At 28.2% G+C, this 11,586-nt stretch overlaps 1 protein-coding gene and 1 long non-coding RNA gene across 4 annotated transcripts in view; both read right to left on the bottom strand.

The window, feature by feature from the left end:
- Nucleotides 1-2,667: 2,667 nt before the first annotated feature.
- On the bottom strand, nucleotides 2,668-4,777 carry LOC130673136 (uncharacterized). The gene is made up of 3 exons (XR_008990836.1): nucleotides 3,504-4,777; nucleotides 3,352-3,429; nucleotides 2,668-3,276 (listed from the first exon to the last, which is right to left on the bottom strand). It is a non-coding gene; the product is annotated as an uncharacterized LOC130673136 (long non-coding RNA).
- Nucleotides 4,778-9,434: 4,657 nt separating this feature from the next.
- Nucleotides 9,435-11,586, bottom strand: part of LOC130673303 (uncharacterized) — a 53,373-nt gene continuing 51,221 nt past the window's right edge. For 2 of the 3 annotated variants that reach the window (XM_057478276.1, XM_057478277.1), the window contains exons 6-7: nucleotides 10,630-11,173; nucleotides 9,446-10,536 (exon numbers count right to left, since the gene is read on the bottom strand). In XM_057478276.1, the coding sequence (XP_057334259.1) occupies nucleotides 10,421-10,536; nucleotides 10,630-11,173 (660 nt within the window). In that variant the 3' untranslated portion in view covers nucleotides 9,446-10,420. Of the gene's footprint in view, nucleotides 10,537-10,629; nucleotides 11,174-11,586 lie in introns of all 3 variants that reach the window. The other variant, XM_057478278.1, reaches the window with a different exon arrangement.

Here is an 11,586-nt window from a genome sequence, read left to right as displayed (position 1 = left end):
GCCGAAAGAAAAAAAAATATCGATTTTTTTGGAGCACCCCAATCCATGTATAAATTTTGTAACGAATGATTTTTTTGAACACTACTCAACTAATTATGATAGGTTGTGACCTAATTCCTTGAAAAATCGACCATGATGACAAATACAATAGTTAGATTTCAGACAAATTTACCTAAAAAGCTATAATATTATAACCATCACATTATTATCATAATTAATAATGCACGGCTTATAATGCGAAGCATTAGGGATTGATATACTATTATTCTTGTTATTGATATTCATATTATTTATATACTCTCAATAAAACACAATGGGATATACCCGATTGAATTAGAATGTTTTGATTGTAAAAATGTTACACAGCAATAATATGAATTCGAAAAGTTTCATGAGTTTACTAAAAAGTAGGAAAACTAATGCAATAGCTAAATTTCAATGGATAAATGATAAAACGTAAAAATTTTTAAAGAGTTGCGTCACGAGGACCAATACAATAATTAGATTTCTATGAAGTCTACTAAAAACAAGTAACTCTTAAATTATTGTTTATAATTATTGTTAATGGGCTGCATAGATTCGGGCAAAAATAAATAAAGTTATTAAAGTGAAGAGTTAAAGGAAGTCTGAATTGAATCATACGGTCAAAATATGAAATATCCAAGTAATATTCAGAATATTTTTAATGTTTTGTTGACAAAATTTCCTAGACCATCGAACCGATTATAATGAATTATGTGGTGATTAAACGAAACTTGCAAGGCGAAAATTTTGTGTATTTTTTAATCAATTGGTCAATTGTATTTTGTGCTATCCAAAAACAATAAGGTGAATTTTTATTGTTTTAGTTCTTTCGTAAACGATATCTCTCGAACAATGTAACCGATTAATATGGTTTTTGCAGCAATTGACGTGTTACGTCAAGTACCGAGGAATTTTTAGAAAAATACGTTTTTTACTATTTCTTCATCCAGCGTTACTTCTCGAACAAATCAACCGGTGGAGATGGTTCGTGCAGCAATCGATTCGTGTGGCTGAGTTCTAGAGCTGATTAGATTTTTTAGTTGATTCATCAAATCGTTTTTGAGAAATTTCAAATAAACAAAAAAAATCTTTTATTTCGTATTGTTCGATTTTCTTAAAGTCCATTCGATCGAATTATCTAAAATTTACAGGAAAGTTGATGGCTGACAAGCTCTATACATATTCCTAGGACCTCAAAACGTCAAAATCTGATGAATACTCGATTTTCGAAAATCAGGGTGAAATTAATAACTTCTCGTACTACGGAAGGTAAGGACGTCCTCATCCACGTATTTGTTAATCTCGCTCACGGCTCGGGCAGCCAACTTTATCTTGGTCTGAAATCGTCTCGTTTCACCCCATCCCTGATTAAAAAAAATGATTAAAAAGTATTTAAAATGATTTGTTTTTTAATCATTTTAAATACTTTTTAATCCTTCAAATCATTTCTAATCCTGTCTCTTATGGACATTTAACGTGTGAAATCATTTTTAATCATTTTTTCTAATCAGGGTTGTCACACTATATAATATGCGTCACTATTTTTCGATACCCCGGTTTTGCCCAGCTCAATTTATAACCATCCATCAATAATTTTGGGTTTTCCCATAGATATCTCAAAGTCATCATTAACTTTTATTGATTTTCCCTCGATTATTACATGAATTCTTATAGAAATCTATTATGGTTGTATTGAATGATAATGTAGGTAGAGAAATCCATAGGAATCCATACTGTTTTTTTCCATCTTTCGCGAAACATCTACATGGATTCTTATAGATTTCCACGAATTTTTTCCAAAATTCCTGTAGATTCTCATACGGATTTTTTGGATAATGCAAATACACTAATGCAAAAACTTAAAGGAACAGAAAAATTTTAGAAATTTTTGAACGATTTTTAAAAAGCGGTAACTTTATGAAAACTAATCCTATCAAGATTTTAAAGAAGGCATTCTACAGTTTTAAAACTCCAATTTCGAGATCTTCTGATCAGAATTTTTGCAGATCCACGGTTATCACGCTATCACAACAATCAACGCAAAACAAAAAATTCTCATTTTTTTTGTCTATCAAAGAGTCTACGAGTCAGGGAAAATTTTTTTTCAGCTAAATCAACACATAAGTCAGTCAGCAAATTTATTCAGCTTTCATTTGCTTTTTGTTGAACCTTGTACAACACTTTGTCGCTGAGATATTAGCCTTCAAATGAAAAAAAAATCCTTTTGGCTTTGATAATCGACGTCTTAGCTACCAATAATTGCACACTAAATTGAAGGTCGGCGCCCTAGCGAATTTGTTTATACTGAAAATTTAAGTTTCATTTGGGTTCATTTTCGGTATCCCTGGTTAAAAAAGTGAATTAAAAAGATTAAAAAAGAACACATATTTAATACTACTTAACACTCTTCAATACTCTTAATTCTCCGGAGAATTCAGATCGAACATAAAATGAATCCTTTTTAATTCTCCTCCGTCTAGCGAAAAAATTATTATCGTTTTAGGATTGAAAAGAATAAAAAAGGATTAACCCTTCGTCACTCGCTCAATGAGCGCGGCGCCGCCTTTTTTACAATTATGCAATTTTCTCATAATTACGGTGACGGATGACGTCGAAAAAATTAGAATGCTTGAATTAGACTTTCTAAACGAATTTCTAGCATTAGCCGCTCCTAAGAAATAAATTATTTTGTTAAAAAAAAATATTTTCATGCGAAAGAAATTGAAAAGCGGCGCGACGCCGCCCAGTGCGAGTTAGTAACCGGTAAATGTCCGCCGCGCACTGCTGCCAACTTGTGTGTGGTAATATTCTCTTGTACGATATAGATATATAAATATTTAGGTTTGACAATTAGGTATTCTCTCTTAATAGAGATACATTTTTTATTAATAATTAACAATAATTCTACGCGTAATAAGTATTTTGTCACAAACAAAAATATGTTATTTAAATACTAATTATTATATTTACAAATATATATTTATATTATATGTAATTTGTGTATAATATTCAAGAAGAATTTCGAGGTTATAACCACAACAGGTAATTGAATTTTATTTTGTTTTTAATTAATTTTGAGTTAAAATAATGAAAAAATTCTAGTAACAATAGAAGCATTATTAATAATTATAGAATTAATAAAATTAACAATAATAATAATATAAAATGACTTCACTGGCAATCCAATCCAATTTCAAATATTTTATTCAGTAATATTTCGCCAACCTCCCGGGGATGGCATCTTCAGACTTCCTAAGTTAATTTACATTTTTGTTACAATTTTGTTACAATTTATCCAAAAAAAATTAAATAATATATAAAACTTACAATATTGAAACGTGGAAATTTTTAATACAAATATGAAATTATTATTTAAGTTTAAATACAATTTTACTAATTATAAATCTGTAATCAATATATATTAAAATAGAAAAGCACGTGTCTTATAGAGGTTATTTAATTATTATTTTATTTTATACCTTATTAAATGTGAAAAATTTACGTAAATGATTTTTTTCTTCTTTTTCTTTTTCATTTTGACAAGTAATTTATATTTTATAATTATTAACTATTGTTATTTTATTGTTATATATAAAGAAATTTTATAATGTTGTACCTTCAACGATTGATGTTATAATGTGATATTTTTTGGTTAGTTTGTAGTCGGTAATAGAGTTATTTTATTTATTTATACATTGATTTTTTATCTTGTAGTTGTCGGTAATCGAGTTATTTTATTTATCGGTACATTGATTTTTGATCTTTTACTTGTACTATTGTAGATAATGTGGTATTTTAATTTATTTGTATAAATTTTAAATATTATGACTGTTGGTGAATATTATAATTACTATTAAATTTAGTTCATTGTTGTTATATCTGACTCTATTATAGTTCTACTATTGTAGATAATATGGTTTTGTAATTTATTTGTATAATTTAAATTTTATGAATGTTGGTGAATATTGACTCTATTTTTGTTTAATAGGGTTGTTATAAGACTCATTTAAATTTTCTGTATCTTTTCTTTTGTTGACTGTATTTTTATCTTTTTCTATATATATTGATTCTAATATTAATCTTTTTCTGTAATTTGATTCTGTATCTAAAATTTTAACTTGATCATAATTAAAATTATGGTCTTTATTAATTCTATGAATTGTAAGCATGTTATGTTTGCTTGGGCTAAGTTTAATATTGTTTTTATGTTCATTTATTCTAGTTTTAAGCCATCTTTTCGTTTGGCTAACATAACATTTTTCACAATTCATACAATTTACTTTATAAATACAATCTGATTTTTCTAAATGATTTATAGGATCCTTTCCACTATTATAGAACTGTTTTAAACTATTTTCAATTTTAAAGGTTACCGGAATTTTATATTTTCTAAAAACGTTTCTTAGAAATATGTTCAAATTATCATCATGTGGGAAACTAATAGTTTTAGACATATCTAAATTATTTGTAATGTTTCTATTGTTGATTTTATTATTTTTTTTATCTACTAGATGTTTCCATCTCTTATTACAATATTTGTTAATGAAATCTATTGGGTAGTTATTATCTATTAAAGCATTTTTAATTAATTTTAAATTTTCTTGTTTGTATTTTTCATCTGCAATATAAAAAACTTTATCTATTAAATGATATATTATGCCTATTTTTTGTGAAATTGGGTGATATGAATAATAATTTAAATATCTACCTGACCAAGTTGGTTTTTGATACCAGTTTATTTCTAAATTTTCATTGTTTCTAATTATAACTGTATCTAAATAACTAATTTTATTATCTCCCGGGAAAAAATGATTTTGCCTAATCATATATGATCATGCATAATTGTCTATATATGATCAGATCCAAAAATTGGCCAGGTCTGATCATACATAACTTGATCTGTTTATACATGATCATATATGATTATATATAATCATGCATGAACGAATATAGTCATTTTTAGAATCTCATTTAGAATATCTGTAAATTATTAATTAAGTAGTTTAATTAGGATTTATTGTCTTCATCAATATCAATGTCGGTTAAAATTAAATAAAAAACAAAAAAAAAAATTATTAACCATCGACAATTATTTTACTACGAGGTCACCCATCCAATTAATGTCCAACGCCGATGATGCTTAACTTTGGTTATCGATGGTTTGTAGTCTGATCCTCTAGTCTGTTATACACTTACAATTAAGAAACGTTTATGGCATTACTTAACTCAAATAATCAAATTGATACTTTATACTTTTAAATTACTGCCGAAACCTTTGAACATTTTTTAAGTATTGGGGATTTAAGTTTGATTGATAGTTGACAGAATAAAAATTTAATAACATTGATATTAAAAAATTGTCATATTATTTAATATATATATATATATATATATATATATATATATATATATATATATATATATATATATATATATATATGTATTAGGGTGCTTTTATTTTTGCGACTATTTTTTTTTTCGCTCCCATCCCGAAATTTTGTTGGAAATACCCCCAAAAAAATTCCCTGAGAGTTTGAGCCCTTAATATTAATATTAAGTACTCGACCACAGCGTGTGAAAATTTCCCATTTAAAATACACGTAAACTTGGGTTTTTATTTTTTAAACTTCTATAACTCCGCGGCATTTTATGATATCATCTCGCCCAAAGTCGCGATTTTCTCAGAATTAAATGCTCTACAAAAGTGCTCATGGTCGCGAAGTCGTAACTCGTACAGGTGGGGTAGTACGGACCACTAAACTGAATTTTTTCATAGGATTCTTGTTTTTTCTCTCAACAACAAAACCTACAGAAAAAATGTGAAAAATAATTTTATAGAAAATTCAATTCTCTACAAAAAAGGTCCTTAGCACCAAATCACTCAGATTGATATTTTCTGAGATATTAGTCAAATAAAAAATCAATATTTTCTAAGATTTGATTCGACATTTTATGGGAATTCAATGCTGCGTAAACTTCAATAATTAATATCTCAAAAAAATCAATCTAAGTGATTCGGTGCTAATGACCTTTTTTGTAGGAAATTAAATTTCCTATAATGTTGTCATTTGCATTTTTTCTGTAAGTCTTGTTGTTTATGAGATAATGAGAGAAAAAACAAGAATTCTATGAAAAAATTCAATTTAGCGGTCCGTAGTACCCCACCTATATGAGTAACGACTTCGCGACAATGGGCACTTTTGTAGAGCATTTAATTCTGAGAAAATCGCGACTTTGGGCGAGATGATATCATAAAATGCCGTGGAGTTATAGAAGTTTAAAAAATAAAAACCCAAGTTTACGTGTATTTTAAATGGGAAATCTTCACACGCTGTGGTCGAGTACTTAATATTAATATTAAGGGCTCAAACTCTCATGGATTTTTTTTGGGGGTATTTCCAACAAAATTTCGGAATGGAAGCGAAAAAAAAAATAGTCGCAAAAATAAAAGCACCCTAATATATATATATATTTAAATATTTATAGGTTTCATATCAATGAAATCTGATCAGATTTAATCATAGACATATAAAACTACATATAGGTTTATATCAGTCACGTCTGATCAGATCTAATTATATATAGGCCTATATCTAATTATATATGGGTTTGTATCAATCATGTCTGATCAGATCTGATCATATATAGACTCATATATGGTTATATATGGAGTTATAACAGCCAGGTATGATTATATCTAATTATATATAGACTCATATATGATCAGACCTGATCATATATAGACTTGTACATGATTATATATGGGGTCATAACAGCCAGGTATGATCAGATCTAACTATATATAGACTTATATATAAATAGATCTGATCATATATAGACTTATGTATGATTATATATGGGGTCATAACAGCCAGGTATGATCATATCTAATTATACATAGACTTATATATAATCAGATCTGATCAGATCTAATTATATATAGACTTATATATGGGCTTATAACAGCCAGGTATGATCAGATCTAATTATGTATGGGGTCATATATAATTATATATAATTATATATGACCCCATATATAATCATGCATGATTATATATAACTTCATATATGATTATATATAATCATATATGATCATATATATGAACATATATAATCATATATGATTAGGCAAAATCATTTTTTCCCGGGCTTTATTTTCTCTTTCTATTGTAAATTGTATTCTTTTATGGTAGTTATTGAATGTTTTCAGGAGTGTGTCAATAGAATCTTTTGACAAACATAACAATAAATCATCGACATATTTTTTTATAAAGAATATTTCGAAATTTATGTTTTTCAGACTAATGAAAATTAATCTGTCCATAAGAATATCTGCAATAATTGGTGATAATGGTGAGCCCATTGGTGCTCCAAATATTTGTTTATAAATTTTATTATCAAAACTAAAATATGTATTGTTTAAACATAATCTTAAACCTGTAATGAATTCATTTTGTGGTAACGGTATTGAATTTTTGATTTCTGTCCAATAACTTACTATTATGTTTATCACCAATTCTATTGACATATTCGTGAATAATGATACTACATCTAATGAGCAAACTTCAAAATTTTTTGGAACAATTCTATTGCTTTTAATAAATTTACTAAATTCAAAACTATTTTTTATGTTATAATTATATTTATTTTTACAACAATTTAATAAATTTGCTAACCACTTACTAAGATTATAAGTGGGACCATTAATAGAAGATACAATTAACCTATAAGGTATCTTTGGTTTATGTATTTTTGGTAGTGCATATGCTCTTGGTAGATTACTTTTGTGTGTTATTAAATTATTTCTCGTGTCAGATGTAATGTATAATTTTTTTTCCCATTTATTTATTAAATCATTGTTACTTTTTTCTAAAATGTTGTTGTAGTTTTTAAATATTACTTGCTCATAAGTTGATTTATCATTTAACATTTCAATTACTTTCTTTTTATATTCTATTTTGTCTAAAATAACTGTTGAATTTCCTTTATCGGCTCTAGTTATCATAATATTTTTATTGTTTTTAAGAAATGATTTTATGTTGTACGAGTTGGAAGTATTGGAATTATAACTGTAAAAAGTGTTTGATAATTTATTTATGAACTTGTTTCTTTCTGATATTTTTTTGTCTTCATCAATTAAATAAATTTTAGATTCAAAACTGGTTATAAATTTATATAGTGGAAAGGATTCTTTATCATATTCTAAACTGTGCTTAGGGCCTAATTCAATATTGTAAGTTTTATATATTATTTAATTTTTTTTTGATAAATTGTAACAAAATTGTAACAAAAATGTAAATTAACTTAGGAAGTCTGAAGATGCCATCCCCGGGAGGTTGGCGAAATATTACTGAATAAAATATTTGAAATTGGATTGGATTGCCAGTGAAGTCATTTTATATAAAATTAAACACCAATCAAAGAATGTATGGATGTTATTTCATTCATACATATTAAAATATAAACAACTAATAATAATAATAATAATAACAATATCAACAATAAATAATTTATTAAAATACATTTGAGTAATAATTTTATGAGCAAGCGATTTTTTAAATAAAATTGTTGTTAAAAAAAATTTAATTTTAATTGAAACGGAGTAATTCCTAATAAAAAAAATTAAAAACAAAATGGAAAATCTATCTTTTATTTTTTAATTTCGATAAATTAATTATTAACAAAAATTTCATTTAGATTATTTTTTATATAGATTTAGCAATCTGAAAAATGTGGCAACAGCGCGCTTGATTTAACACGGCGGCGCAGCGCTCACCGCGCGAGTGACGAAGGATGAAAAAGTGATGCGGGTGACGAAGGGTTAAATATTTTTAATCCTAACTTATCCCTTTTAATTCTAAAATAATATTGCAATTTCTGATCGCGTGAAGGATTCGAAAGTATAAAAGAGGATTCGAAAAAGTTTAATTCTAACTAATTCTTTTTAATTCTAAAATAATATTTAATTTCTGTTCCCGTGGTGGATTCAAGAGAATAAAAGAGGATTGGAAAAAGTTAAATTCTAACTAATTCTTTTTAATTGTAAAATAATATTTAATTTCTGTTCTCGTGGAGGATTCAAGAGGATAAAAGAGCCCTCGCAGATTTGAATCACGGTGGGAACACGGTGGGTTTGTTCCATTTTACCACTGTGATTACGCGGTGTATCCAACGTGATTACACGGTGGATACACCGTGGAAACACGGTGGTGAAATAGCACAAAGCCACCGTTGAATCACGGTGGATTCACCGCGTAATCACAGTGGGAACACCGTGTATACACAGTGGTCAAGCCACCGCGTAATTACGGTGGATACACCGCGTAATCACAGTGGATACACTGTGTATATCCGGTGGTGAAATGGAACAAACCCACCGTGTAACCACAGTGGATCCACGATGTTTACACTTTCACGGTGTTCCCACCGTGATTCAAATCTGCGAGGGAGGATTCAAAAAAGTTTAATTCTAACTAATTCTTTTTAATTCTAAAATAACTTTGAATTTCCGTTCTCGCGGAGGATTCAAGAGAATAAAAGAGGATTCAAAAAAGTTTAATTCTAACTTATTCTTTTTAATTCCAAAGTAATATTCCATTTCTGTTCTCGCGGAGGATTCAAGAGAATAAAAGAGGATTTAAAAAAGTTTAATTCTAACTTATTCTTTTCAATTCCAGAGTAATATTCTATTTCTGTTCTCGCGGAGGATCCAAGAGAATAAAACAGGATTCAAAAAGTTCAATCTTAACTTATCCTTTCAAATTCTAAAATAATATTCAATTTCTGTTCTCGCGGAGGATTCAATAGGATAAAAGAGGATTGGAAAAAGTTTAATTCTAACTAATTCCTTTTAATCCCTAGCGAATTTGGTTACACCGAAAAAATATCTAAAACATACCTGGTACTTGAGTATCATTTTAGTATGTTTTCAGTAGAATTCTAAAAGTATACCCAAATTATACTTATCCATAATGTTAATTAAGGTATTTTTTTGAACAAGTTATACCGAAGTTATACCGACAGATTATTTTTCACAATGTTACAGCTTTTCGAAAATCACTAATAAATTTCTCAAACTTTTCTTTTCCTTTCATTTTTTTCATTAGTATATTTTACGTAAGGTCTATTCCCACCCCCAATCATTACTAATGTATTTAATATTTATCAAAATTTTATTTTCGAACGTCTCTAAACAATCCATTAAACAATCAACTCACACTATCGATTAACACATTTTTTTTAAGTTATGTTTTACAAAAAAAAAGTTAAAAGGAAAGTTAAAACAATGCGATATTCATTGTAAAATCGCAAAAAATACTTTTATTGATAGAAACCATCAAGAACTTACTGTATTATTTTTTTTTTAACTGAAAAAAATACAGAAGCAGTTTTGTAGTTAAAGTTTGGAAATCAATTCGAGTTGATGACGAAGTATTTTTCCAGCTGAACTCTTTGGTATCACATCAATAAATTTAATTCCACCGCGTAAATGTTTTTGCATTGAGACTTTATCTATCAACAGAACAATTTAAAATTACTAATAATAATATAATAACTTATCAATAATATAAATGAATGATGATAAATTATTATTAATGAAATTACCATCAACAAATTTACGTAATTGCTGTGATGTTATATTAGAGTGTAATTTTTTAACAACGTAAGCAACCGGAATCTGATTACCAGTATCGTCATATTTACCAATAACAGCCGCATCATTAACATCTGGATGTGACAGTAGTATATTTTCAATTTCAGCTGGAGCAATTTGATAACCTTTGTATTTAATCAATTCTTTCAGTCTACCGACAATAAATAAATCACCATCGTGGTCGAAATAACCTAAATCACCAGTGTGTAGCCAGCCATTATGGTCAATCGTTTGACCAGTTGCCTCAGGATCATCTCTATACCCTAACATGACATGATCACCCTTGAAACACAACTCACCCGTTTCATACGCCTTCAAAGACTTTGATGTCTCTGGATCAATAACTTTGCAACATATACCAGACGTTAGATTACCAATTGTCTCGGATTTCGTACTGTCACGATCACTAAGACATATTGCTACTGATAACTCAGTCATCCCGTATCCTGTCCGTATATTTGCTGATGGAAAACGGTTTCTTACTGCTTCACGTACCTAGTAAAGATAATTATTGTTCGTTACAATACGTACATTGAAAGTTAAAGTCTATATGGCTGGAACCAGTCGAAACAAGACAATTTCAGGCAATCCGAATTGGATTGAAATCAGTAATGATCAGTTTCTTCTCTAGTGACCAAATCGACTAGTTTCTGATTCTAATTTCCAATGCATCTTCCCATAGTAGCATTCTTAAGAAAGTTATGTGAAAATATGTATCGTATGTCTGAAGTAAGTCTGCATGATCAGTCTTGGAGAAGTCTAAGGCAAGATACTTCTGTACGATGTCTCAAGTATATCTGTTGCAATATTTGGCTAAGAGACATGCGTAACATCCATTAGTTTAGACTTGCTGCAGAATTTCATAAAATATCTGCAGATGGTAGGTTACCCTCACGTCGTAAGCCGTA

This window comes from Microplitis mediator, chromosome 8, assembly GCF_029852145.1.
Source record: "Microplitis mediator isolate UGA2020A chromosome 8, iyMicMedi2.1, whole genome shotgun sequence".
NCBI lineage: Eukaryota > Metazoa > Arthropoda > Insecta > Hymenoptera > Braconidae > Microplitis > Microplitis mediator.
This window is presented reverse-complemented; position numbering and strand designations above follow the sequence as displayed.